Below are 27548 nucleotides of genomic sequence, written 5' to 3' on the forward strand. Positions count from 1 at the left end.
ATGAGGCCTCAGCAGGTCTACGTAGAGGGGCAGGATCACCTCCCCTGACCTGCTGCCAACACTCTTCCTAATGCACCCCAGGAGACCATTGGCCTTCTTGGCCACAAGGGCACATTGCTGGCTCATGGTCAACTTGTCATCCACCAGCACTCCCAGGTCTTTCTCTGCAGAGCTGCTCTCCAGCAGGTCAGCCCCCAGCTTGTCCTGGTTCATGGAGTTATTTTTCCCTAAGTGCAGGATCCTGCACTTGCCCTTGTTGAACCTCAGGAGGTTCCTCTCTGCCCACCTCTCCAGCCTGTCCAGGTCTCTCTGAATGCAGCACAGCCCTCAGGTGTGTCAGCCTCTCCTCCCAGCTTGGTATCATCAGCAAACTTGCTGAGGAGGCACTCCGTCCCTTCATCCAGGTTATTGATGAATAAGTTGAACAGGATGGGGCCCAGTACTGAGCCCTGGGGGACACCACTGGCCACAGGCGTCCAACTGAACTCCACGTCACTGATGACAACCCTCTGAGCTCTGCCTTTCAGCCAGTTCTCAATCCACCTCACTGTCCACTTGTCTAACCCACACTTCCTGAGCTTATCTAGGAGGATGTTATGGGAAAATATTAGAGAAGCTGCAGAGAAGGCAAGGATGACCAGAGGCTGGAGCAAATTCTGTAAGATGAGGAGCTGAAGAGAATAGGACTTCTTGGCTTAATAATGATATAATGGGGGATGGAGCACAAAAAAGTCTGTGAATTTATAAGTGATGTGGAAGCAACAGAAAGGTATAGATGATTTATTATTTTCTCTTAATACAAGAATTGTCATCAGAAGATTTAACAGATAGTAGGCTCAAAAAGAGGTTCTCTGTTATTTAACATATATTGAAATAGCAGAATTAATTGCAAAACCTTTTGGTAGCAAAAAGTACCTTGACAAATTCATTGAAAACAAGTACTTCAAAGGCTACTGAACACAAAAATATACTAGATAATCTTACATTCTAAGAGATGGTCTGCAACTTGCAAGATCACTCTTTCTTTGAGTCAATAGAATTTATCACTCTTTGTTTAGATTCATATTTCAATTCATTGTTGGCTGGCTAATTTTATATACAGTTGGCTGTGCTGTGAAAAGCAGGCAAAAATTAGCGGGGCAGCCTAAATCAAACAAACTGAGTAAGTATTTACTGTTTCCGTCAGTATTCTGTTGCAAACTACATCCTTTAGTCAGTATACTTTAGTCACAAGTTTGCCTAAAAACATGCTTAAACTTTGTGCATGATTAATATTTGCATTTTAATAATTTCATCTTCAGTAGTTGTGAATGCTTATTAAAATAGTAATACTAAAGGAGTGGGGTGACTCAATTCCTTCTAAGGTGAGAATAAGATATTTAATTTCTAGACCACTAGTCCATATCTAACATGGTTCAGTACCAGTCTGATGGGATGTTCAATGACATCTCTGAAATTAGCATACTGGGTTTTCTTTCAGGTTCCCTTAAGCCACTGTTGCTGTCCAGCCCCATTTTGGCAACTTTTTCAGAAACAGAAAGACTTACATGAACCAAGCAAATTGAATTATATTGTCCTCTCTCCCTCAAGTATTGAATCAAGTCCTATTGATGATGTGTTTTTTTGCCAATATTTTGCATTTAGTGTCTGTAATGAGGAAACTATGTATTTCAGAGTTGACTTCGCAGCCCTTTTCACGAGCATATCATTTTCTTTCAAAAGAAATATGAAGATAAGGTACATATAGCTGTAACTTTTTCAAAAAGAATGTTACATGTGCTCTCGATTAAAATGAAGTAGCTATGCAGTTTTATTCTGTTTATTCCTGAAGGATCTAATGATTTAGTCATAAATACACAATTATACACTATCTTTTGAAAGGGCCATAAGGCCCTTTCTGAAGTACACAAGTCTTGCTGTATGAAGAAAAGAGCTATGTTTAAAAAAGCTTATAAAATAACAACACTTATGTTATGTGAGGACTTTGCTGTAAGTGCTGAAAACTTTGGGAAATGTGCAGAGATTACTGAAAAGGAAAGGGAATTAATATTGTCCTGGAAGATTAGATTTCTTCCTGTTCCTTGCAAGCAAATCTTATAAAGAAAACAACAACAACAACAACAACAACAAACTTTTTAATGGGTGACCCATTCTTCATCAGAATAATGCATCTTCAGGAGAATATTATATGTTAGGGTTAATTTTGCAGCAGATCTAGGTATTCATAGCTACAGTCTAAATCAATAGGAACCGTATTACACATAAAGGAGCAAGGTCTTCCTGAGCATAGGCATCTGTGGATTCCTGCGAAGGGATCCACAACGAGTAAGAAAGACAAACCAGGTTATTGTTACTAGGTTAAAGGGCGAGACAGATCTTTATGACAAAGCATTTAAGAGCACGCGAATCACAAAAACTCTTATAGTTTAATTTGAAAACTAATGTCTCAAAGGTCTCAGATTGGTTATTAAAGATGAAGGGACACACCACACATCTCTGGAGAGCTCTGTGAAAATATTACTGGAGAAAGATACAAGCAATAGAGAGCACAAACATAATGAAACAGAGAACGAGGAAATTAGCAGGGCGCAGTGGGAACAGCATGTAGCAAACAGCAAGTGAGGCCACATATCATTTGATAGCAAGGAAAGAATTCAATATTGCTCATTAAGTGAGAATAATCTATGCCATTCTACGCTAAATACTGAACAGAATGTTGCCTGGAAAAGTGTAATATTTAAGCATAAATTTACAGGCCAAATTACTATTTTACAAGCATCCCTAACCCCGGCACTTCATGAGGTATGCGAGTTTGCTCTCGCACCTTCAAAGTTCTTTGAAGATAGTTTTTGTTGCATAGTAGCAAAACACATGATTTACCTAAAATACATCCGTATTACTTTACTTGCAAATTATAAACATGTGATTGCATTAAAATGCATCTTTTATACAGGTCAGTTGGTTAGAGCACGGTGCTGCTAATGCCAGGGTCGCGGGTTCAGTCCCCATATGGGCTACGCTAAGGGTTGGACTAGATGATCTCCGGAGGTCCCTTCCAACCTTACCATTCTATGATCTATGATCTATGATGATCTGAAATCAGGACTACTGGGGATGCCTCATTTCTTCTAAATAGCTTTATTTCTTTTGTTTTTACATAAAAGAATGTTAGCCTTTTGTCTTTTAGTGTTTTTGTAGCAATACTTTTAATACGACCTATGACACAAAGTTCACTCACACAATCTAAAATCTGTTATGCTAAACTAAATCCATTTGTATTTTAACAAGTTCTTCACAAAATACATCTGTATACTTTGTCAGACTATAAGGCAATCAAGCCCACAATATTGAATATTGATTCTGATTAAGTCATTTGTATAGGCTAATGTAATTCCTTATACAACTTAAAGCTATTCTTGATAAAACAATGATGTTTTTTTTTAAAGATTGTTTACAAGCCAGCAGCAATTTTTGGCAGGACGGGAGATGAAAAGAGACTACTTTAAGTGCAGCTATTGTTACATAAATTTTCCAGTGGCAGAAGTAAGAAAGTTTATAACTTTATTGTATTTATGTATGTGTATATATATATGTGTGTGTGTGTGTGTGTGTGTATATATATATGTAAAAGTGTGCTATCTGTTAAGGTTCAAGGAACAAAAATGTGGAGATTTTAGATTTTATACAATGAGTTTTCTTTATGTCATCATTAATTTGCATTAAGATTTTATGTCTATATAAAATGGAGTTGACTGAAAATAATTCTATGTATGGGAAGGACTATGAATAGACTGGCATGCACATTATTCAATTTGAACTGTTTAAATGTGTTGAAGTGAATTAAAGTAACCTAGGACAAGCATTTTTTTTATTCGTGAATAAGTGACTCTACTGAAATAATTATTTCAAAATAGCTATTCTGGAATAATGCCAGATATGAGAAAACCCTACATGACTTGCTGCCCTACCTTTCTTTACTAGAAATTTAAGCACTATTGATTCTTGGTAGATTTGGAAACCAAAGGAGTGCATGGAGAGAAAGAAGAGGACTCACAGCTGTTCTCTGCAGTAGTCCTAATAACTGATTACATATTTGATCATGTATCTCACACTGTTTGTATAGAATTTTACGTTTTGAAGTACAGTTTTCCAATTTCTGAATAAGTTGATGCTGCCCCAATATACTAGCAAAACTAGAATTAGTAGGTTAGTGGTTAAATGCTAGCTTTTATCACAGGCATTAAATTGTGGATGACAAATCATAGGTAACTAAACAAATGATATCTTTCCATTACAAAATTTAGAAGATATTTGAATAACTATCACTCATCTGAGAATTATTCCATTAGCAAAATGCTACATATTGGCCTAATGTTCATTGAATTTAAGATAACCATACTGTACCTGACTAGTAGTACAGTGGCATTATACTAAGGAAGAATCTAAGTGTTTTTCATGTTCAAACAAAAAAAAAAATTATGTTTGGGACAGCAGGACAACCTGAGGGTAAAATTATTTTAGGAGTATATTTGATCTTAACAGTCCTTACGAAGTTTCAAATGTTAATCTGAATTCTGTGTTTCAGTGAATGAATTTTGCATGAACTTCAATCCAAACTGAAGACTTCTCAAATTTTGGAGAAATTATCACCTGTATTCAATTTTTAAGTTATTCTATAATGCATTATACTAACCATTACAATGTCAGCAGTTATATTATGGTTAAGTAATATTGCTTACATCTAAGTAATCTTTGAATAAGGGTAATCCCAACTGACAGCTGTGAGATCAGATTGAATTGATGAAAATATTTCATCCAAATCCTATGAGATTCGGCCTTTGGGGTCTGTGGTCAAGACCTATATCCTGAAAACTATTACTACTATTTCCAGGTGGGAGAAAGGTGGCTCAGAGCAAGGCCCAGCACTGTGGGGAATCATTCTGATACTTGGGAACATATCATTTTATGTGGGCTTGTTCTTTTTATTAGCCTGTAGTGAGCCTATAGTTCAAAGCTGGATATTTCGTTCATGTCAGTATAAATCTGTGAAATTCTAAAGGGTTCCTTTCTGCATTTGAGTAATGAATAAAAAATATGTCAGCTAGGATCTATTTCTTGTATATATTCAGAATGTCGTACTTTTAATACTGAAAAGATGTTTTTATTGTTGTACATTCTTTTAGACATGAAGAATCAACTAAGTAGCGAAATGGTGCTGAATTTTATTCTTTATCATGTAAAATAATCAAAAGCTCTACCAAGACTTTTAAGACTGCAATCATTGCTTGCATTTTGTATTTCTGTTTCTCAGTCTTTAGGTCCTCAGCACACTGATTTCTTCTTAGTGTTTCAAAACAGCTAAGTAGCTTTAAAACCTATATGTTATTACCTTCATCTTCTACGCACATTGGAAGATAAATTTATTTTGTTAAAACTTCATATGAAATTCTAAGAAAAACAACCTTTATGAGAGTCTCATATTTTTGACATTACATCTTTGTGAATGCTATCTAACATGTTTAGCAGAGAAATCATTAGAGCTGATTTCCTTTATCTGCTACTGCTTACATTTTAAGACGTATCTCAGACATAGTTTTTTTGTGCATGTCCCTAACTACTATAAGAAGCAGTAACTTTTTAAAAGTTTCTAGTAGTGTGGAAACTAATATGATACTATGTTATTGTAATAGTTATGGAGAAGAATGTTATATTTTTATGTGAGTTTTATTTCTTCTTGCGTTACAGTTTTCTCTTACTTTCTTTGGAAAATCAAATTCTGTCCTCAAATGGTAGATCACTTGAAAATGTGCATACACTCTGTGACTTAAAATCAGAAAATTTTCCTTTCATGGCACTTCAGGAGAGTTACACTCTTATTTTTCACTTTTTGTTGTTAGTAGACTGTAGTAAGTACCATGTATCCCTCATTCTCTGTTTTTTTTTCAACTGCCCTGTTCAGATGATGTATGTCTCTCTGCTATGAACTGCACTTTGCATAGCACTTTTATTCTCCGCTGTTTTATTTATGACTAACTAAAGCCTCTTTTTGTCTGTGCACCTTGAGGGTTGTATTCCATCTGGACTTGCATGTGAAAGCATTTTTACTAATTTATTTGAAGATACGCTCTTGGCCAGTGTTTCAAATCTTTAAATGTAGAACAAAATAAGATAGGGAGCCGAAGTTATAAACCACTTGCTCAAAAAGACAGTAAGTCTTCTTGAGGCAGTCTTGTTCTTTGCATGCGCAGACATTCCTGTTACTAACTTGTGCATATGTCCAGTTAGCAATTGCCTGCTGGAGATCAGCTGAAGGTAAGTTCCTGCAGCTGTTGAAGGACTATTATAAAAATAAGCTGTTTATCTTCTATTCCAGAAAATGCAATTCAGAGGAAGTATTTTGAGGATACAGTAATTAACGTTAGACTGAAACAGAGAATCATTTTCAGTGTAGTTGTTTCAAGCTAAATCTGAAATTAGTTTTTCTTAAATATTACTATACAGATCTCTTACATATTTTCCAAACTAATGTCTAGATATGCATACATAAGATCTTACTTTTAAATGGTCAACTTGGATTACTGTTTGGAGAAATGACTAAGCATGGATAGCAAACAGAACTTTGTATTTAAAAATATACATTTGCCTTTGCAAATATGTTTTATGACATTTTCTGACAGGGAGCTTGAGCTCTTCCTAGACAGGTTCCCCATTCGTACAGGCTGTTTGGATGAAAAGAGACATTGTTCAAGAGCAGTTTCACTACATAAATATACAAAGAAATAAATTACTAGTAAACTTCTTGAATTCTGCTGTTTGACATTGCACTGAAAATGCCTTCACTGGCTATTGTATGCAATCCATTTGTGGAATCAAACACCTCATCTGTAACCTTTTAAGTTGGCATGCTGGGCATCTAAATGATTGAGGAAGGGAGAATCTCTATATTTTAACGTTCTCTCAAAATGACTTATCAATGGCCGTAAAAAGTTTATAGTGTTTAAGCAATGAGAGATTTTCAAGAGTGAAACAAAAAGCTACTTAAGTATAATGCGGCTTAGCTGAGCTGATTAAAAAGGGAGTGGAGGCCCTCAAAGCTGTCAGTAGGTGCTGCTGCTTTATTTTTGTTTGAGACATAACTATTTCGAAGGTAAAAATCCACACTCTCAATTCATGTTTTCATTAGGTCAAAGAGGGAAAACATGCATTGAAATCCCTTTGCTTATTAGCACAGGAAAGATCACTGTTTATCTTTGTATTTTTTATTATGGGTAGGTGCCAAAATGGTGTAGGAAAATAAATCCTATTGAAAATCAATGGAACTTGTGCTTATAAGATCATTGGTAGTTTAAAAGCTCTGGAAGGCAGCATTGTGCTGGAACAGAAATAGGAATGCTATCTTTTTTCTTTTTTTCCAGCCCCCTCCCCCCAAAACCATAGGTTTTGTTGACAACACTGTACCTGTCAGTCTGTTGTGAGTAAAGTAATCCAGATACAATTTCAAAGACACATTAAAAATGTATTCATGTAATAATAATAATAATAAAAAAAATAAATGTAAAGTGTAAATGTAAAGCACAATCTTAGCAAAATATCGCAGATAGAAATATAAGGGGATGAACTCATTTAAATTATATTTTTATATTGGCTAACTATTTTAAAAGTAAAATAAGGTTCTTAATTTCATTTTAATTCCATTTTATAATTCAGCCATGGCATGAAGTCCTTACTGGGTGAGTACCATAATGATATTTGAATATGCGCTAAAAAATAGTTGTAGGAGGTGTAGTCTGTAATATAGAACAGGTAAAAGCATACTTTTTGTTTCTTCTGAACTAGTTGCCAATTCATAAATAGCATAATACAGAAGAATATTCCCTAGTTTCTGATAGCTATTCTTCTGTCTGCTTTGTGAAGGAAAGCATTAAATACTGAAATTGATGAAGCATCAACCTGTTTTGTTTGCAATACATTCGCAGTAGCCAGCAAGACAGTGGAGAGCCTTGTGAGAATTCAGCACCTAGAAATAGCACCTAGAATCATAAGAAAATTAAATGAGCTGTAAATAGAATTATAGATGCAAAATTTGGCATCTATAAAAGCAAAATACATCACATTAGAAAAAGTAGCTTGAAGAATTACTGAAATGTAAGTGACCTCTAACACCTGTAGTGATATCTTCCAGCCTAAATAATTTCATGATTCTATGATCAAGCTTCAGAGCTGGCCCTGCATTAAGCAGGGTGTTGGACCTGACTGATCTACAATTTATCTAATTGTTCTGTGATTCTAACTAACAACTTGTGAGAAAGATATAAGCAATTGTATGGATTTTTGTGTGTGTGTAGGGGGAGAGCAGTATGTATTTGACAAAATACAACTGGGAAATGGAAGAATGGAATTATTTTAAAATTTGGTGAATACATAACGAAAAACCCCTCTGGAAATGTGTAGGTAAACAGATCATTCTGTACATTTAATCCAACTTCATGGTCTTCAGTAGAATGACTACAATTTGTATCAGTCAAGAATGTGACTTAGTATTTTTTAGTGTATATGTTTGCCTCTCAGTCTGGGTAAGGCTTGGTTATTCATTATTATTGGGGCTTTTTTGTATATTATTTTTTATCTGCATATCTTTTTTCAGTAAACTAAAACAATATCTTACATTAATTAACATTTCCATGAAAGCTTTTTAAACCATGCCAGGTGAAAATTGGAGATCGGTTCTAGATTTATTCAAAAAAAAAAAAAAAAAAAAAAAAATCTTGCCTGCTAGGAATCTTTCAAGAAACACTGAAAATTTTCTCTAGAATACTACAAGAGACCCAGATCAGTTTTCAATCTCATATTCTCTAGGTAAAAGCAATGGTATTGATAGAACTGTTTCCAGATGACTGATAGCACTGTGCTTCCCATATTTGTTCCTTAGTTAGCAAGTTGGCTAGTAAATGCTGTCATGTGTACTTCAAGAAGGGAAATTTTCTACAAAGAATTTTTGTAGTTCTAACATTAAAAAAAAAAATGCACCACCGAATCAGGTATGAAATTTTTGATAAGCTTATGTTTTACTTAGATTGATTTCTGCTATAAGCAGTATAAAAACTTAGCTGTGAATGTTATAGCTAATGAATAGTATAACTTTTAAAGGATTAGTCCGGTATAGTATTAGTCAACATAGTACATACAGCTGGAGAGAACGAAGAATAGAGGAGAATAGTAGAGAATATGTACATCATTTACAGATTAAGTGGGGATATCTACACCAAGTGGAGATTAAAAAAAAAAAAAAAAAAAAAAAAGTCCTAATATCTTCCCACAACAGGAGGATCTTTCTTTTCCATTTTAATGCAGAGGCATGAAAGAAAGGTTAGTGTTAACAGAATAAAGGTGTGCCAGCCTTCTGATTCCTTGTGATAGTTGCAGACTCGATTACATTAGCTCAGTTGTAGTTATTTTTATGCAACTAGCCAAGCAAGCAGACGTCACGAAGTGTTTCACTTCCTACCATAAATTCATCAGTCTTGTGAACATAATCACAAATAAATGAGAACTGATATGCTGATAAATGATCTCGGCTAAAGTACTTTCCATTTCTTAAATTTAATGAACACAGCAAACAATAACAAAACAAGATTTATTTAGGAAAAAAATTTATACTTTCAACTTTTTACTCCAGAAACTAAATGTAGATAAGTCACTCAAAATTTGATCTCTGATAGGTATTTGAGGAGAAGTCCTCTTCTGAATACATATGATTAATTTTATGGAGCTATCTTCGTTTTATTAAGCAAGCTTCAGGCTTTCTTGTCTGCTGTTTTGTATCCTGCTTCTCGAGAATTGTGAGTGTACTACAAACAAATGTTTTTAAGCCATTTGTCTTACTAAAAAGAAAGAAAACTATTGGCAAAGGTACAGACTTAATTTTGAGAAAAATTTATCAATGCTTTTTTTTTCTTTAATTCCAAGTCAGTTCTTTATTACAGCTTTCTGAAGACATGCTGATAAACATTATCTATCATATTATAAGAAAACTTAAATACTCAATATTTTTACTAGAATCATTATTTTTACTAGATTCATGGCTATTCTTTTTCCTGTAAGCATGGCATAACAGATGGTAAAATTATGAATAGCTTCCTTGAATTGAATAATATCATCCATATCTACAGTATACATTTTATGGGAGATTCTTCTAAAGAATCCCTTTATAATGGTGTTAATACAACATAGTGCTGAAATATTAAGATACAGACACGGGTTTCAAGACAAATTTTCCATATCTCTGAAAAATTAGTTGAAAATATACCAGACCATAACAAACAAGATCCTTAAATGCCTATATCTTGAAGAGTTACTGCTGAATTTTTACTACTAATCTTGGCAAACTCCGTAGTGTTAGTGAAATATTCTGCCAATATATGTCTTAGTAGTGTGATTGTTGCATTTCTAGGACTTTGTGAGAAATCTACTGAAGAGATTTTCATGCACATGAAAGAGTTTAAAACTTGGGGATTTGTAATTTTCCTTAAGACTTGTTATCCTTGCATTGAGTTGATTTTTGTCAGCCAGTAGGTTTCACTGGTCATTGACAATTACATGTTTTATTTCCTGGTTGGTGAGCACTAACCAGAGAACTAACCATCTTCACTGGAGAATGTCCTTTAAAGCAAATGAGCGAATTAGAAGTCTTATCTAGAGTGATTTGTTTCAGTATATGAAAATAACCTTGAATTATGCAGACACTTAATTTGTGTAATTTGTAAAAACTATAATTTAAAAGAATGGTTAGTGGCTATTGAACTTTAAAAGAAAGTTTTATCTAAAACATCTCTGTATATTCTACTTCAGTTAGTACTGAACAGATAAATTCTTACTTTATAAGTAAATCACATAGCTGTATAGTGCTTGGCTGTTTTCCTTGACCTACAGGTTTGCTTACCTTTGTAGTTCAAGTTCTTCAAGAACAAGTTCTTCAAGACAGGAATTTTCTCTCTCTGTCCTTCTGACAGCACAGTAGCTAATTCCAATGATTCTATTAATGTCTGAAAAGCTAAGGTGAACAGTAATGTAATATCATAGTTAAAAAAACTGAGGGTAATTGAAAACTACTCCTATACCAAAAAAAAAATAAAAAAATAAAAAAAAAAAAGCAGGACTGTTTAGTTATTTTTAAGTTTCTTAAGCCTTAAAATATTTCTCTGTTTATTTCTGAACAAGCAACTGAATTTTGTGCATTTTTTATAACAAATTATGTCCAAGTAAACCTTAGCACAAACTGGTTGGTAGTGATGTATAAAAAGGATTTTAATGTATTAAAAGGAACACATTTTATTAGTTACCAGCTGCTAAGAATTCAAGGACCTTCAACTTTTTTCTAGTAAGATAGATTGTTCGATACAGTTCATACAGCAGTCTAGTCTAAAACTGTGATTTTAAATGACATTTTTAAAAAAGTGTAGTGGGGGCTAGGTAGTCTTTTTGGCATTGAAGATACTCTTTAGCTGATATGTTTGGAATGTTACATACAAATTGTGAAGTTTATTATTAAAATGAACCTCTGGACTCATCCTAATATTTATTATATCACAGGTGAGGCTAATGATAAGGATGTCCAGGTGGTGGAACTTCCCATCGTTGACAGTTTACATCCACGGCCACCTTACTTACCCTTGGCTATTCCTGAAGACCTGGCTGACAGGTTAATTCGTGTCCATGGGGATCCTGCAGTGTGGTGGGTCTCACAGTTTGTCAAATACTTAATTCGTCCACAACCTTGGTTAGAAAAAGAAATAGAGGAAGCCACAAGGAAACTTGGTTTCAAGCATCCAGTGATTGGGTAGGTATTTAATATTATTTTTAAATGCCTGTGCTTTAATGTGTGTGTATGGTGTCTCCTATTTGTGAGAAACCGTTTTATGACAGTAATATGAGAACCTCAAGCATTTTGTGGGAATGGAGGGTGCTTTCTAAATAAAGACTTTATTTTTTAACTGTGCATAATACAAATTGATCTCAAGTACTTCTTTAAAGCGCATGTGTGTATAGATAGGTATGCAGAGATATATAAATGGAGGATCAACAGAAGGTTTATTTAAATTTCATTCCATGTCTAAAAGTGTAATATAGAATTTCATTCATGTATTTGCTTTGCCGTTTATATTGTAGGAACTTATATGTCTGTATATTCTTTTCAAGTGTACGTAGCCTTTATATTTGAGGAAAAAATAAATCTACATTTTATGTTCCAGAATCCGTATCTGTTTTTATTGTTGGCCACACCTGAATGTGGTATGTGCCTTGCCATCCTCTGCTGATGGTTTCACTGTTGTTGTTTCTTAGCTTATAGTAGCAGGAGCAAAGGATTGGAAAAGACTGTATTTGAAGTTATGGGGAGAAGGAAAGAACCTATGGGCAATGAAGAACAGCTTGTGGAAGAAACATGTAACATGAAAAAGATTTGCTGCTGCCTGCACAGATTGCTTCCTTTTATCACAAATTTCCTTCAATCTTTAATCTTTCTTGTTTGAGGAGTACACAGTAATTGTACACAAATGTTAGGTTTTTTACTGGCTTCTGACCATAGACCCAGTAGGCCTACCTCACCACTGGCAGGTTTGAAAACTTTCTAGATTTCAGGCATCTGAGGAAGATGTGTCTTTACCGCCTTCATTCAAATCATGCCTTGGAAGTGGTACCCCAATATATCCATGATGAGAATACTCTTATTTTGCTTTTGAAGTTTATTCAAAAAGTATTATCTAGCCATGCCTAATTATGTAGGCTCCTGCATAGAAGGAATACTCTATATGCTATAATTAAATCTGCTTCATCCTTTTCTTTGTTACCCTTTGCTTTCCTTGCAAGGTAATGTTTCAAGAACAGACTGAACAGCTAATTTCCTATTGTTAAAAACAGTTTCAAATGTCTTTCAGATTTTCCAGCTAATTATTCCATAAGTTAGAGTGTCCTTATGGAGACCACTGACTTCTAATCCTTCTTTTTCATGTGGGAATTCAACTTAATAAGCATTCTAGAGGTGCAGGTGTAAAGATAAATTTAAAATTTCTGTTGCTAATATATCTATTATATTTATAAATTGATTTCTTAATTTCCGCCCTTTTTCAGCGTTCATGTCCGAAGGACAGACAAAGTAGGAACAGAGGCAGCATTTCATCCCATTGAAGAATATATGGTACATGTTGAAGAACGGTTTGAACTTCTTGCCCGCAGAATGCACGTTGACAAAAAAAGAGTGTATTTGGCTACAGATGATCCTTCACTGTTGCAAGAGGCAAAATCCAAGTAAGCAGATGACATTGACACAGTAGTTTGTTCCTTCTGGTTAAATTTATGATCTTTGACTGTTGTGGGTGTGAATCTTAGTGTAGTTACTTTTGCTATCATTCATATAGATAAGATTGCATTTCGGTTTCCAGTGACTTTTATTTTCTTGTAGAATTCCTTTTCTTGGCCAACTTCCCCCCTTCCCCACCTTTCTCCTCGGTGTGCTTACCTAAGTGTAAAGCTAAAGCCAAGAGTTGAGTAAGATATCTTACACTAGTCAAAAATAAACTAATGCTTTAGAAAGGGAGCAACAATATATATAATAAATATAACTAACTTTATAGAACATACAAATTAAAAAGAAACTGTTCAGGAATATTTTCAAAATTGGTTAATGTATTAAGAATTTTCACCTGTCCAAATCATAAGTCTTTGTGAATAGTTGCCAGAGAAATTATTACAAATCGTTTGAGAGAATTCTGATATCTTTTTCAGAAAAACTTCTATACTGACTACTTAGGCTGTTTTTTCATCCTACCTGTAGGATAAATGTTGAGTTTATCCTTAAGTATAGCTGGGATTAACAATCTGTAACATTGTCTCTATCCCTCTTTTGATGTTTTGTCCTCTTCTAGCGCTCTAGAATATGGCAGTGAGAACCTATCCTAGCTGTAGCTAAACTAAAAGATAATATAACTGTTCAAGCCCCCAAAATGTGCAGTATGCATCCATTTATTCCAAACAGGACCTGTAGGTCATTAAGTAGCACATTTTGTGAAGTGTCGCTGAGATAGCAAAACTTTCTTTCTTGTAGAAAAAAACAGATGTGTGTGGAAGAATAATGTTCCTTATTTAGCCATATCTTCATTTATTGATTGATTGACTTATGGTGTCACTGACAACAAATTTCTCAAATGCTTATTGCCTTGACTGTGGAAACTAGCAAAAGTACTTCAGATGTGTTGAATTTAAACACAAATGTTACTGAGTACAAGCTAATATGTCTTCCTTTTGAGTAGCATTTATTTGTCTACTGAGTAGCACTTATCTCTATTTCCAAAATTTTATCTCCCTTGAACAAAAGAATATTCTTTTCCTTCAGGCAAGGAAATCAAGCTTTTCAAAACAGTTTGAAGTTTGCCATTTTTGAGTTACCTTGATTTTTTATTCTTAGTAGACATTCTTGGAAAAGCATCTCTAAAATAACACACTTGGTTATAAATTTTCTTTGGCATATGTGCAAGGTAAGCTAAAAATCTTATTTTGTAGCAGAGGAATTTTCTTACAGCTTTGTGCATCTGTGTATTTCAATTGTGCTATTTCTATTTGTCTTTCATATCTGAAAAGGCCTGCTGTTTAAAATTATGATGTTCTGAAAAAACTAAACCAACATATACACCTCCAGATGATGGCAATCTAATCCTTCCTTTTTTTGTATGTGTAGAGAAAAGAACAGTAGCAGAAAAAATGTGATAACATTTAAGTGCAAATCTGAACAATGAAAAGACAGGTAATACAAAATTGAAGTTATAATATTAAATTCAATGACATTGTTACACCAATATCAAATTCTATTATGCTAAAGCAGTAATTATTTAGGACAATCTCAGGTATGTATTTTTTTGTGTTCAAATTTTGAAACCTTAGCACTGTGTTCTTTAGCTTTGTCAATAATAATATAATACTATGTGTACAAACACAGGGACCCAAGTCTTCTGTAGCAACAAAACTACTGTTGAATTTTTTTTTAAGCATTACAGTTTCTGAGGCAGTTCAAGATGTATTCCAAATTGTATTTTTATTTAATTTGTATTTTTTTGTATTATATTATTTATAAAAATATATAGCCCATTAATGTAGCATTTCCCTTCTATACTTTAAAAGTCTAGAATCTTTTAGTTATGAATTTTTTTTTGTTATATTGTTCCTAAGTTTTTAGTGTGTTATAGTTTACACTGAAACATAATTTTCTAAGTTGTTTGCATGCAACTGTTGCTTGCAGTAGAGTAGAAGGCATTTGAGATGTCCTCTGATCTCATAAAAGACAAGAAAATATTTGATACCTCAGCATCTGAGGACACCTGAAGTCAGACTCTGGGATCAAGGCATCTTTTCTTTCCCCTCTTGTAAGGAGAACTACAAATTACTTGACACTTTGCCAGAAAAGTTTAAACTTCTCATTATGCTGCACTACCAAGCTTTAATAGAAACAATTGTCACACTATCCTGCAATAGCTTTTGCTGCATTCATTAATAGCTGTAGTAATGTTAGTAACTACTAGGTATTAATCTCTCATTTATATAAAGATGTGTGGCTGCAAAACAACGCTGGCATTTAAATAATGATCATGAAGTTCTAGAAGTAAATTAATGTAAAGATGAGTGGATGTATCAGTTAGGAGAAAGGTATCAAACTACTTATAGTCATGGAAATTATAATTTGATTTGAGTTTCAGAAGCTTCTTTTGCCATCATAGAGGCTTACTAACTGCAAGTTTGATAGGAAAGACAGTGAAGTCTATAGTATCAGTTTGTAGGAGTGTGAGTGATTCCCACCCACCATCTTCCAACCCCCCACCCCCTACCCCCCAAAAAAAAATCCACAACTGTGATATGTTTTCAGAATGGAGGTGATATTGAGCAGTGTGATTAGAAAGTAGCATAGTTGGGCTGTAATCGTTATGGGATAAAATACTTAACAACTTTTGGTAGGCCAGAGGACAGGGTATATTTTAGGAATACTACAAATTGCCTTTTCTTTGTGCTTGAAAAAGTCATTAAATCATCCAGTGTTTTGAACTTTCCAGTATACCTGTTTCTAGTCCATAATGTTATTGACAGTGTCTTCTCTCTCTGGATAGAAGCACTCAGAATAATGCAGCTGGACACACATAAATTCTTCAGGAAGCATATTTAATACTCTTCTGTTTTATTATATGAATCTTTTAGATCTTGTTCTCTACTATATGCGTAGTAAAATTCAATAAATTAAAATCTTCCCTTCAGGCTGTTCACCTGTAATGTTATCTGTACTTTACTTTTTCAAGTTGCAGTTAATTCCCTACCTCGTGAGCTTCATTTTTTTTTCCAACACTTTGAAAGTTTTTTTCACTGTATTTCATTGTTGTTCCTTTACTTTCACCATTGCAAGTTAAACATCTTTTCTCCTTATGTAATAGACTTAACTTTTTGCTTTTGCACAAAAACAAACAAACAAGCAAACAAAAAGACCCTCCAAACCCCAACACGGTAGTAATCTGTAGATCTAGGAGTGCTTCAAAGTTCTTGGGCCTGATGAGCAGCTCATACGCTGTTGGAACAAGGCCTGGACAAACACGGTATTTTTTGCTCCATGTGTATGCTCATTCGCATGCATGTACGCTCACGCTCCGCTTTCTAAGGGAACAGAACTTTCATTACCTGTTCTGGATGGGTCCTGAATCCCCTTGTGCTGCGAATGGGGACCTGGGGCTTGCCCTGGTTTTTCAGTTCAGCTGTAACCTGTTAAATAGCCAGCTGAATGGCCTCTCACACCAACTGAAACTTGAAATAGTCTTGTACCTGTGTTTTTTATTTCTGTGTTTAACAAATCTTGTCCCCTCCCTTCTGATTTCCTTTCTTCCCCTGCCTTTCTTAGAAAAATATCTGGCCTGGCTTTCAACATAGTTTTCAAGAATCTGTTAGGTAGCTTAACAAGAATTAGATATCATTTTTAGATAAGTGGAGGAGGAAAAAACATTATTGTGCCAGTTTCCATTCTCTGTTTTTATCTTACAGTCCGGTCCCTTCCTGTTGTTAGAGAAGAGGATGTGTAGGCAATTTCTTGAGAAAGATATGAGGGAGCCTACAGAATATTATATTTAGATGATTCTATCAGTAAGAATATGAACTCTTGTTTATTATTCATTTACCACAGCATTTGAGTATCCTAGTAATAGACCCTATTGTGGTCAAGATTTGTGTGTGTTTAAATAAAGCTTACAATGTAAGCATTACGTTAATTATCATATAAATACAGACAGAATAGCAATGGTTGCAATAGCAAACCATGGTTCTTTAGGAATTTAATTTCTCTCTCTCTCCTTTTTTTTTTTTTTTTTTTTTTTTTTTTGGAATTATCATGATAAAGAATAACTTTAAATAGAATCTAAAGTCAGTGTTGGAGGCTTTAAGAAGACACATAGATAATTCTGTGATGTAGTGAACTTCAAATTTGAAAGAAACCTGAAGAAATGCATGCTATTTTTGAAATTATTTTCACTAGTATAGGGAGTACTCTAGGATTTGTGGAAACATTACTTTTTCTATGAAAATGAAAATATTTGAATTCTTTGATATTAAGCCTACCTTTACGTGTTACACTTTTTTTTTTTTTTTTTTTTTTTTTTTTTTTGGACAGGAGTAGGTATTGTAAAACCTTCCACCTGCAGATTACCAATTGCAAGGAGAGTATATTATGAGAAGGATAGCTTTGTGCAATCAATTTCTTATGCTCTTGTCAAACATGATACTAGATTAGATTTTTTACTAGACCCAACATTAGACTTTTTTGTACTTTATTTCTGAAGGTATTGGAGTGACCTTTTGCTCGTAGGAAATCAGATTCCTCAAGAAGGTTTCTATTTTGTCTCTCCTTGGCATGTGGATTCTTCTTCAGAAATCCAAAGGAAGTGATCGATTCTAACAGTATTCGTGATGCCAAGAACTTTCTATGGAGTGTACTGTATTCACTGTTGCTAGCAATGATATCTTCTACTACATATTTGTCACCACAGAGCACGGTCCCTAAAACAAGACCAGTGCCCACCCACTTTTCTGCAGCTAATTTTTACAGTGAAGTATGGCATGCTTCTATTTTGGTCTGTGCTACTTTTTTCTTTTTTCTTTTCTTTTTCTTTTATTATTATTATTATTATTATTATTAAAAAAAAGCATACTAATATGATTCACACAGCAGAAACAAAAATAGAGGATATGGGAAATACTGTATTGTCATCTGTTGTATTTTGAGAGCTAATCGGATATTGAAAGAAAATGTTAGCCACAAAGAAGTTGAAGAAAAAAAAGATTGTTGTAATAGATTTCATACTAGGAAAAATAATTCTTGGTACAGATGCCACTATTGCTTCTCAGAAAAGGTGTTATCAGGTATTCTTAATGAATAATATTGTTGCCGCCTTTCTCTTCCCCTCCCTCTCCCACACCTTGAACGTTCTCTGACATTCGTGATCAAATGCACCTTTTAAAGTTGTCTTGTTACCTCTAGGAAATTTAGCACAGATGTATTTATTTTTGTGTTAGAGCAGGTATTTCTTTCAGAAACATGAAATTCTAATAAAACCACCTCTAGGGTTAAACTATATGAGGAAGAATTAGAATTTATCTTCAGAGTGAAGTTTTGCGTAAAGCTTTTTGATTTGCTTTTGAAATGTTTTTTCCTGATGTGGTAGTAATGGCTGGTTAATGATGGATGGAAAAGCTTAATCTATCTGCCTGTTTCATTTCTGAAGACAGCTTTTCCAGTTATTTTAGTACAGAATAACTTTAGAGTATTCTTGCAAGTGGTTGCCAGAATGATGGGTCTGTCCCATGTACAGAATATGCACATGCTAGCTTGTAGTACACAGGTATGTGCTACCTCCAGTATCTTTCCAAGAACTCTGAATGCAAGCTTCCTTATTTTGAAAGATGTTCAGCACAAGACTTTTGGGCTTTGAAAACGAGTTAACTGTAGAGTTAACTGTAGTTAACTCTATATAGTGGTAGTGGTAGCTAGCATCAGGGCCTGCCCTGTAATTTATTTATTTAAACTAAGCGTGATTCATTCATACAAATGTAATATTGGCTCAAGTACTGTGCTATGTGTGTATTGCTTTATAATTGCTACAAAGTTGGTTATAAATTTGACAAACACATTGTAGTTAAATTATCTGATAATTAGCCCTGTGGTTAAAATTTTGTAGTTGGCAGTTTAGTCATGCTTGTTACACTTCATGTATAAACTATAATTACTATTTAATATCAAGATAATTATAATCTTTGAAATTGTTTATGTAAAGCTTATTTTTGCTGGGGGAAGAGAACGAAACTTAAATTTGCATTACTTTTTGCAGATTATTTCAGTCAATTCCCCAATGAAGGGGGAAAAAAATGTTCTAAGAAAGGACAGTGTTTTTAACATCTAGAAAAAAATGTTTCTGCTTTTAAAACTGTTACTGTATTTTAGAAATATTATAAGTCAAAATCCAAATCTTTGTAGTTTATATTAGCATAAAATTGAGAGTTTCTAAGTTATGATGTGCCAAAAATGTATTGACACGAAGTTTTACACTTTTTTATTTCCTTTTGACTAGTAAACTGAAAAATCTGTTTTCCACAGAGCACTAATAACTGTAAAGGACAACCAATTTATTTTGGTTTAAATTTATTTATTTAACAGGTCCCCTTACAGTTTACTGATTTCTTTGTACAGTATTATAATTGGTATGTAGTTAAAGTACAGTAATAAACAGAAATGAAGCCTAGTAAAGGCACAGTCCCATATTCTATTTAGCAGTGTAGGAAGCCAAAGGATCTGAATACCTGTCATTTAAAATCAGTAGGATTAGCAGAATATGACAACAGTATCTTACAGTGTAAAGTCTTAGACTTAAGCTGTTTGTTTCTCTGGATAAAAATGAGGCATGTATGGAGGCAGCAGTGGCGAATAGTGTTCATTGAAATTGTAGCGTATACCTTGTAAAGGAGAAAATCACTTAAAACAACCTAACAAACTTACCTTGCAGTAAAGATGGTACTTCGTCTTATAAGAGTTTACTGTTAACTATCTATTGTATTTTCACAGGTATCCAAATTATGAATTTATCAGTGATAACTCCATATCTTGGTCAGCAGGACTTCATAATCGATACACTGAAAACTCCCTAAGAGGTGTTATTCTGGATATCCACTTTTTGTCTCAAGCAGACTTCCTGGTCTGTACATTTTCCTCACAGGTAAATTGTGACATACATATAATATAAAGTATATTTCAGTTCTTCTAAATCTCACTGGTCAGTATGCTCCTACTTACTCTCAATGCTCTATCATGAGAATTTCATGGAAGAATTAAAGACTCTGTACGTTATGTGAACACTTAAGTGACTCAGCACTGGCTGATGACTTCTCAGTTGAAGTTACTAGCTTAGTTAAGACATTTTAAAAAGTAATAGTTTTAAGCACATTTAATACTTCTTAATTCACATAAAGTTAATATATAACTTGTATCCATCCATTTCTACACATTGTTACATTCTACTACAGCTTAAGTATGTCTGCTGTTGCCTCAGTTGATTACATGGAATGTAATGGAAAAGTATGAAGAAACATTAATTTATCCTCAATTATGTTTCTAGCAATCCAGTGGCAGCATTGTAAATGTAAATTCTCACCACTGTAATCCACGGAGACTTCTTGTTGCAGATAATTATATGCTTATAAAGCTTATAAGCTTTTCTCGAGCAACCTGCTGAAATAAGCTGGAGCCCAATGGAAAACTGAATCACATAATGTCATTGTTGGTGTTCTCCTCCCTGTTATATCATACGTACATATTTGATTTTATATATCATAAAAAGCAGTTTAATGCAAGATTTTTAAAAATCAGAAAAGCAATGTTTTCTGACTGATATAATATCCACTTAATTTGGATATATATGAAGATGACTGAAATCAAATGAAGAATAAGCACGTTTTAGCCTATGGTTGTAACACATGCTGTTAAGTGTCAATCCTGGTTAGGAAAGAATTCAGTTACAAATGATCACATGTGATTGCACTATTATGTCAAAATAGATACATAAAACTGAAAGTTACATGAAAGGTAAAAAACACTTCAAAAAGAAATATTCTCTACAACCTCAAATGTAAATTATCTTCTGCACTCTAATGACAATTGGGTAATAAACGTGATACTAATATATGGCTGATACGGTAATATATTGACTCTGACAGCCAGAATTCTTAATCAGATTACCGTGGCAAGAAGATGGCAATAACAGGAAAAAGTACAGAAAAGCTTCTTGCATCTGAATTAATTTTTGGGGGCACACTTTTTCACCATCCACCAAATCCTGTGAAGAAAATAGCTTTAATGGCATGTTTAGTAGGTTATTAATGTAAGCTACTTCAGACCATGATATGAATAAACTCCAAAGTAAGAATTCTTGCTAAGAAGTCTGTAAGGAGCGTTCCACTTTTATACGTTTGATGCAGCTGAAGCATATGCACTGAATGCATACCTCAGTGAAAGAGGTGATCATTAGCCAAGACTTAGGGCCGCATATGTCTTAAACACTGTATGCACATCAGTATATAGACAGTTCATGTCCTGAATGAAGAGTTACGTACTCTCAGGTAAAAACTTTTTTAAAAAAGAAATCTATAACAAATTATGCAATACTATGTTTAAGTATCTCTGATTTTAGAAAGTGTTAGATTTTTTTTTCTTTAAATGAAACAATGGATATAAACAAACATAGAAGAAACCTGTATATTTAAATATAAGTGCAAACTGTTTGCATGGAGTATAAAATACTGTACAGTGGACTGAACTTCAGCTTCTTTTGTAAGTGTTGAACTAATTTCAAAAGAATAATACCTGCTAAAGTATATTGGCATATGTATAGTCATATGGGTTGATGGGAGCATCTGGAGGTCCTCTGTTAATAATCCCATGCTCAAAGAAGGGCCAGCTTGAAAAAGTTGTTCTTTATGCTCATTTGCTGAGGAGTATGTATTTAGTATTGAGTAGTGCATCTTCAGCTATGGTACTACTGCTAAAGTATTGTAATAAAAGACAGTAAGAGACGGGACCATTGCTATTTTGTTCTGTGCAAATCTGTCAAAAATCTTGGTCTTTGCTGAGATGCTACTTGATCAGACTAGACATTTAGAGCTTTTCTTCAATATTGATGCTTTTGTATTCCGTTGTAGCGTGCTTTTACATTTAGTAAAGTGCTGTAAATAAAATAAATAATTGATCTGTAAAGAAACAGACTTCCAGGTAATTGTTTTAGGAAGACCAATGTAGTCATCTCAATATGTAGTTAACTATAACTTAATTCACCCCTAAATAGTTTGGACAATGAAAGAAAGTAGGATATTGAGATTCTTTCTGCAGTACCAATGGCTTTCTTTAAATTAAGCCACAAGAGCTTTATTGCTTTTTGGGCATTTAATCTAATTGACTCAATTCAGTCAGTGGGGACATAGGGAACAGCCTGCATTCCATCCACAAGTATGGCAGCAGGTACATTTCCTCTATGAGCCAGGAATATTACTGGCTATTAGGCTCCCTAGTACTCCTTTAAACAAAATAACTTGAGCAGCTCCTTTCTGAAGGTTATGCCTAAACATAATGAAATGATCCCCTGCAAAACCCAGCTTTCCTGAGATTGCAGACTGATACTGTTGTCTATAGATTTTAGAAAAATGTTTAATAAACTGCTGCTTCTGTCCAGTTTCTACTGAAGTGATGTGAGAAGTCAGCTGAGGTACTGAAAATCAGAATGGCTACCTTGCTGTAATTAACAGCTCGGTGAGTCATGTTGATTCTGCTGTTTTGTGGTTTAGTGGCAGGAGAGTAACAGCTTAGTATCCCTGCGTAATTGTCAGAACTCCTCTTATGAGGAGTTATTTTTGTTCTTTGGCAGCAGATGTTTTAGGTGATTAGTGTGCCTTTTGTAAAATGGAGAATACAGAACTTTCTCAAGAACAGTGACAAAATAATATAGTTGCCTATCCATGCCTTTAAGAACTTAATTCTTTCTTTGTATCATTATGGTTTAATGGTCATTCTTTTAATTTTATTCTCTTTTTCCTTGATTGCCTCTTTTGAATACATTGGTTATAGTAAAAGAGGCTGGGAATGTTAAATATTAGTGATATTTAATTACAAAATACTTGATTTTAACAAATAATATGCAATGCAGTTTTTGAAAAGTAACGCCTTTTCCTATCGTGAATGTCTTTGAGTGTCCAAATTTGTAATTTCATTGACTTTCATATAAAACAATACTCTGAAGAATTTCTTGAATAAAATGTTGCTTTGCTGTAGCTGTGTTGTTTTCAAAAAGGGACAAGATCTGAAGGTAAAGGTTATATCTTCTACTGGACCAATTAGTTGGAAAAAAAATTGTAAGATTTTGGGCATGCAGACTCTTTTCCAGGTCACTTTCTCCAGCTGGAAACTTTAGATCTTCAGGAAATGCAGAAGAAAAACTAAAGAATCAAAAGGATTTTTATTTTTTTATTTTTTTTTTTTTTAGTGAATAAGATTATTTGTAATTGCTTCAAAATCTTAAAACCTCAAGCCTTAAGAAAAAGATTTTTGGTGCGCCATCAATGCAAGTGTTGACTCTGTAAATCAGAAAATGGAGAAGGCAGAAAAAAAAACAAATGTGTCATAATCAACTTTATCAGTGACCATTGAATCTATAATATGGATGTTACAGTAATGGTCACCTTCATCAGGTAGCATCAGTTTAGCTTCTTGGCAATGTGTTTCTTGCTAGAGGAAGAAGCTGGAAGAGCAGTTGGGCTAAGGCAATTGCCGTTACTGTTTCCTGCTACAGTCTGCTCTTTCAGCACCAGAACTTCAGACTCAATTTTGTCCTCAGATCCATTCTTTCACATTCCCTCCCCTAACCCCCATTCAGCTTTTAACTGTCGCCTTGGGATGCATAGTATCCTTGAGCTTTTTTTCCCTCATTCTGCATCACCCTGCATTTCACAATAGAGATGTTTGCTGAATGACATGTTTGGCTTCCCAGAACTTCAGAGAATTCTTCTAAAGTCTAGGAAAACCTGTATTAAATAGACTTAACTCTTAGCAGCTGTGACTGTGAATTTGATCCAGCTCTCTAGTTCGTTTCTTCTGGGCAATTTCTTGTCCTTAAATAATTCAAACTCCCTCAAAAATCATTTCACAAGAATTTTACTGGTTATGCCTCAGTGCAGAGCTATACAGCGTTTTCTTAAGGCTTTTTTTGAGACCGATTGTAAGCCTTTTTTCCACTGTTAAGAAATTTCTCTTATGGATTTAAACTTGATCCTCTGGTCTTCTAACACTTTAACTACTGTTACTGTGCTTGCCTATGTTATCATCAATGAAATAGTTTGATGGTTACTTTGGATTGAAAGTAAGCAAAATTTGTGCTGTTAATGACCACCCTTTGCCCAACTTGTATGAAGAAAAAGTAAAGATGAAAATGTAGTCTAATCTATACCCAATATGATTTTGGACTTTGACATTAATCAGTTGTATACTAATATTTTTTCCAAATCCTTTTCCTTAGGAAAAGGAGTTAAAATCTTCATTACAGGGGTGTAAAGAGAGAAATTATAGTACATGTGAATATGACCAGACTCTTTAGGAAGTCTCCGATACTGATTCTTGGCTGTGGTATCAAAACTAAATGAATACCAATAATAGCTGACGAATAGGGGTTTCATCAAAATACTGTTAATCAAATAAGAAGGCCAATCAAGTAGTGTGGACTTAAGGGGAGCAACCTACTTTGGCACTGTGTTTCAGCAATATTGCAGTAGTTGATGTGTGTGCAACCACCACATGGCTTTTCTATACAAGTCTTATCTCTGCAGCAGATTTAAGATTATACATTAAAATGAGATTTTTCGTCTATTCTTTCTTTATTTAAATAAAACTGTAGTTCCCTCTGCCTGATTACTTGAGATGGTCTTTACCTCTTCTGAGTGAGTGCCAAAGCCTTGGTCTATTGCTTTAAAAAAAAACCTCTCTCCACTTCCATGGATAGCACAGTAAATTTTCATGGATTAGAAGCTGTCAACATTAAGTATGTAGATCCTGAGAAACTGAAAAATTAGCACAAAGGGTGGTTATAGTTTCTGCTTAACTAGAATCTTGAATTACTTTTATGGAAAACTCTGAAAATTACATCCATGATGATGAACTTGACACAAAATTCAGAGTTGATAGTGAGATATACTTGAGAAAAGTGTTTTAGTGTTTGATGCTGCTGTTGAAGAACCCTGCTGTATTGTTATTTGCTAATACTCTTTCAAGAGCTTTACATATTTGTTTGTGTGGAATTAGAGAGGTATAGTAATCCAGACTGGAAGTCAGAAAGAACAGAGTAGCCAAATCAGACACCTGACTTGGAAGAGTTTTCTAGCCAACTGTTTTTGAAATAAGCTTTCTTTGATGTAGCTTTAATTACAGTCGTAATTTTATCACTGGTCTTATGGGGGAAAGAAAGCCCCATTATTGCAGAGAGAACTTTCACAAACAAGAAGTAAAATCAAATTTTTATTATTAGTAAAAAAGGAAATCAAATTTACATTTGACTGGCTACAAAACATTCTTTTTTTTTTTTTTTTTTTAAGCAAAATGTTAATGTGAATATGGGTATTTTCAGTTTTTCTTGAAAAGCAGGCATTTATTTATTTGCCAAATCTGATTGCAGGATTCTTAATAAAAACTGTGTGCTTCTAATTAGCAAATATACAGTATTTTCAATTACTTTTTCATTACATCTTTTTTAAGAAACTAGACATTCCAAAACTTGATCCTCCTTTGTGCATTGTAATTGTTGCACACTGGTTGTTGAGTACTGTGACATATTACAGGCACATACAATATTTATGACTTCTGTTCTTATTCCCAAGGTCTGTCGAGTTGCCTATGAAATTATGCAGACATTGCATCCAGACGCTTCAGCATATTTCCATTCTTTGGATGATATCTACTACTTTGGGGGACAGAATGCCCACAACCAGATTGCTGTTTATGCTCATCATCCACGAACTGCTGATGAAATTCCTATGGAACCTGGAGATATAATTGGAGTAGCTGGAAATCACTGGGATGGTTATTCAAAAGGCATCAATAGGAAATTAGGAAGAACAGGCCTGTACCCATCCTATAAAGTTAAGGAGAAAATTGAGACAGTCAAGTACCCGACGTACCCAGAAGCTGACAAGTAGAACAAAAAGAAGAGACTCGGCAGTAACTCTCAATTCCTATTTGTTCAAGCCAGTCAACATACTAATGGTTTATCTGGGATTTGAGTTTGCATTTTAACATGTAGTTAAAATGAAAGCATTTAGTACTGAAGCTGGATAAGAACCTGAGAACTAATGGATGGGCTATTATTTGAACTTGCTCGTAAACATTTCTTTTGTTATATGCACTCTCACACATGCACACACAAAACCACACGCAACAGGAAAACTGTCGTTTTATACTATTTGTCTCTTTTCAAGATTTGTCCCAATCATTAGTCTTATGTGAGCTTTGGGCTCTTTTCTCTGCCATTAATTGACAAAAATATTCAGACTTACAACACTGCCACATTGTGTAATATGAGTGACATGAACATATTTTGTATGTGCAAAATTTAAAACATGGTGCCTATATTTGAAAGATTTGTGACCTTTTTAGGAGAGCCATGCCCGTTTCGCTAACGGGTAAGAGTCAGTCTTTAACTGGTGTTACCGTGACCACTGAACTTGCTTCAAACAACAGATTCAAGTTTCAGACTAGATTTCTTTCTTTACAAGTTTATTTTTAGCATTCCATTGATTACTACACCTCATGATTAATAAAATAAAGGATACATCCACCAATAAAGTAGTCACTGTCTGTTAGGAACTTTTGTAAAACAATGCCATAAACAAATTCTTTAGTACTGAATATTTCTGGACATTGCCTTTGATTAAAAAAAAAAAAAAAAAAAAGCTGGAGTTTCATCAAATTTTTAAACATTCATTATGCAGTGCAACAACTGCCAGTGAGTGGCACAGTGTGTCTCAGTTCTGCAGACAATGGGTTTCAGCAAGGTGACTTCAGTGGCTCAATTTTTTTTACGTTTACTCTTTAGCACTATTCTTTTGCCGTCTCTGTTTCTCTTCTGAAAGCCTAAATTTTTAGGGCACTATAGATAGCCATTTATCATTTTGGCATTGAACATGGTTGCTTTGAAGTAAGATATTCCAGATTATTCTATTTATAAAACCTGTCAATCAAGATGTGATCTCAGAAGAGTGAGTAGATGCTGTTTTCACTGCCTTAGTACTCAACGAATCTAACAGTTTATCTAGAAAACAGTAGGTTCCAATAAAATATAAACAATGGTGAATTATTATGCATGACAAAAAATTGTTAGTAATTTTTTCCTGTTTTGAAATCTGTTACTATTAATAGATCTCTATTGATCTCTATTAAGAAAGGTGACAATTTGAAA

General features: G+C 34.1%; 1 protein-coding gene across 7 annotated transcripts in view; it reads left to right on the forward strand.

The window, feature by feature from the left end:
• FUT8 (fucosyltransferase 8) overlaps positions 1-26998 on the forward strand; it is a 122312-nt gene extending 95314 nt beyond the window's left edge. For all 7 annotated transcript variants that reach the window (XM_062577377.1, XM_062577378.1, XM_062577376.1 and 4 more), the window contains 4 exons: positions 11590-11836; positions 13126-13302; positions 20129-20279; positions 25972-26998. In XM_062577377.1, the coding sequence (XP_062433361.1) occupies positions 11590-11836; positions 13126-13302; positions 20129-20279; positions 25972-26289 (893 nt within the window). In that variant the 3' untranslated portion in view covers positions 26290-26998. The remainder of the gene's footprint in view (positions 1-11589; positions 11837-13125; positions 13303-20128; positions 20280-25971) is intronic.
• The last annotated feature ends 550 nt before the right edge of the window (positions 26999-27548 follow it).

This window comes from Rhea pennata, chromosome 5 (assembly GCF_028389875.1).
Source record: "Rhea pennata isolate bPtePen1 chromosome 5, bPtePen1.pri, whole genome shotgun sequence".
Taxonomy (NCBI): domain Eukaryota; kingdom Metazoa; phylum Chordata; class Aves; order Rheiformes; family Rheidae; genus Rhea; species Rhea pennata.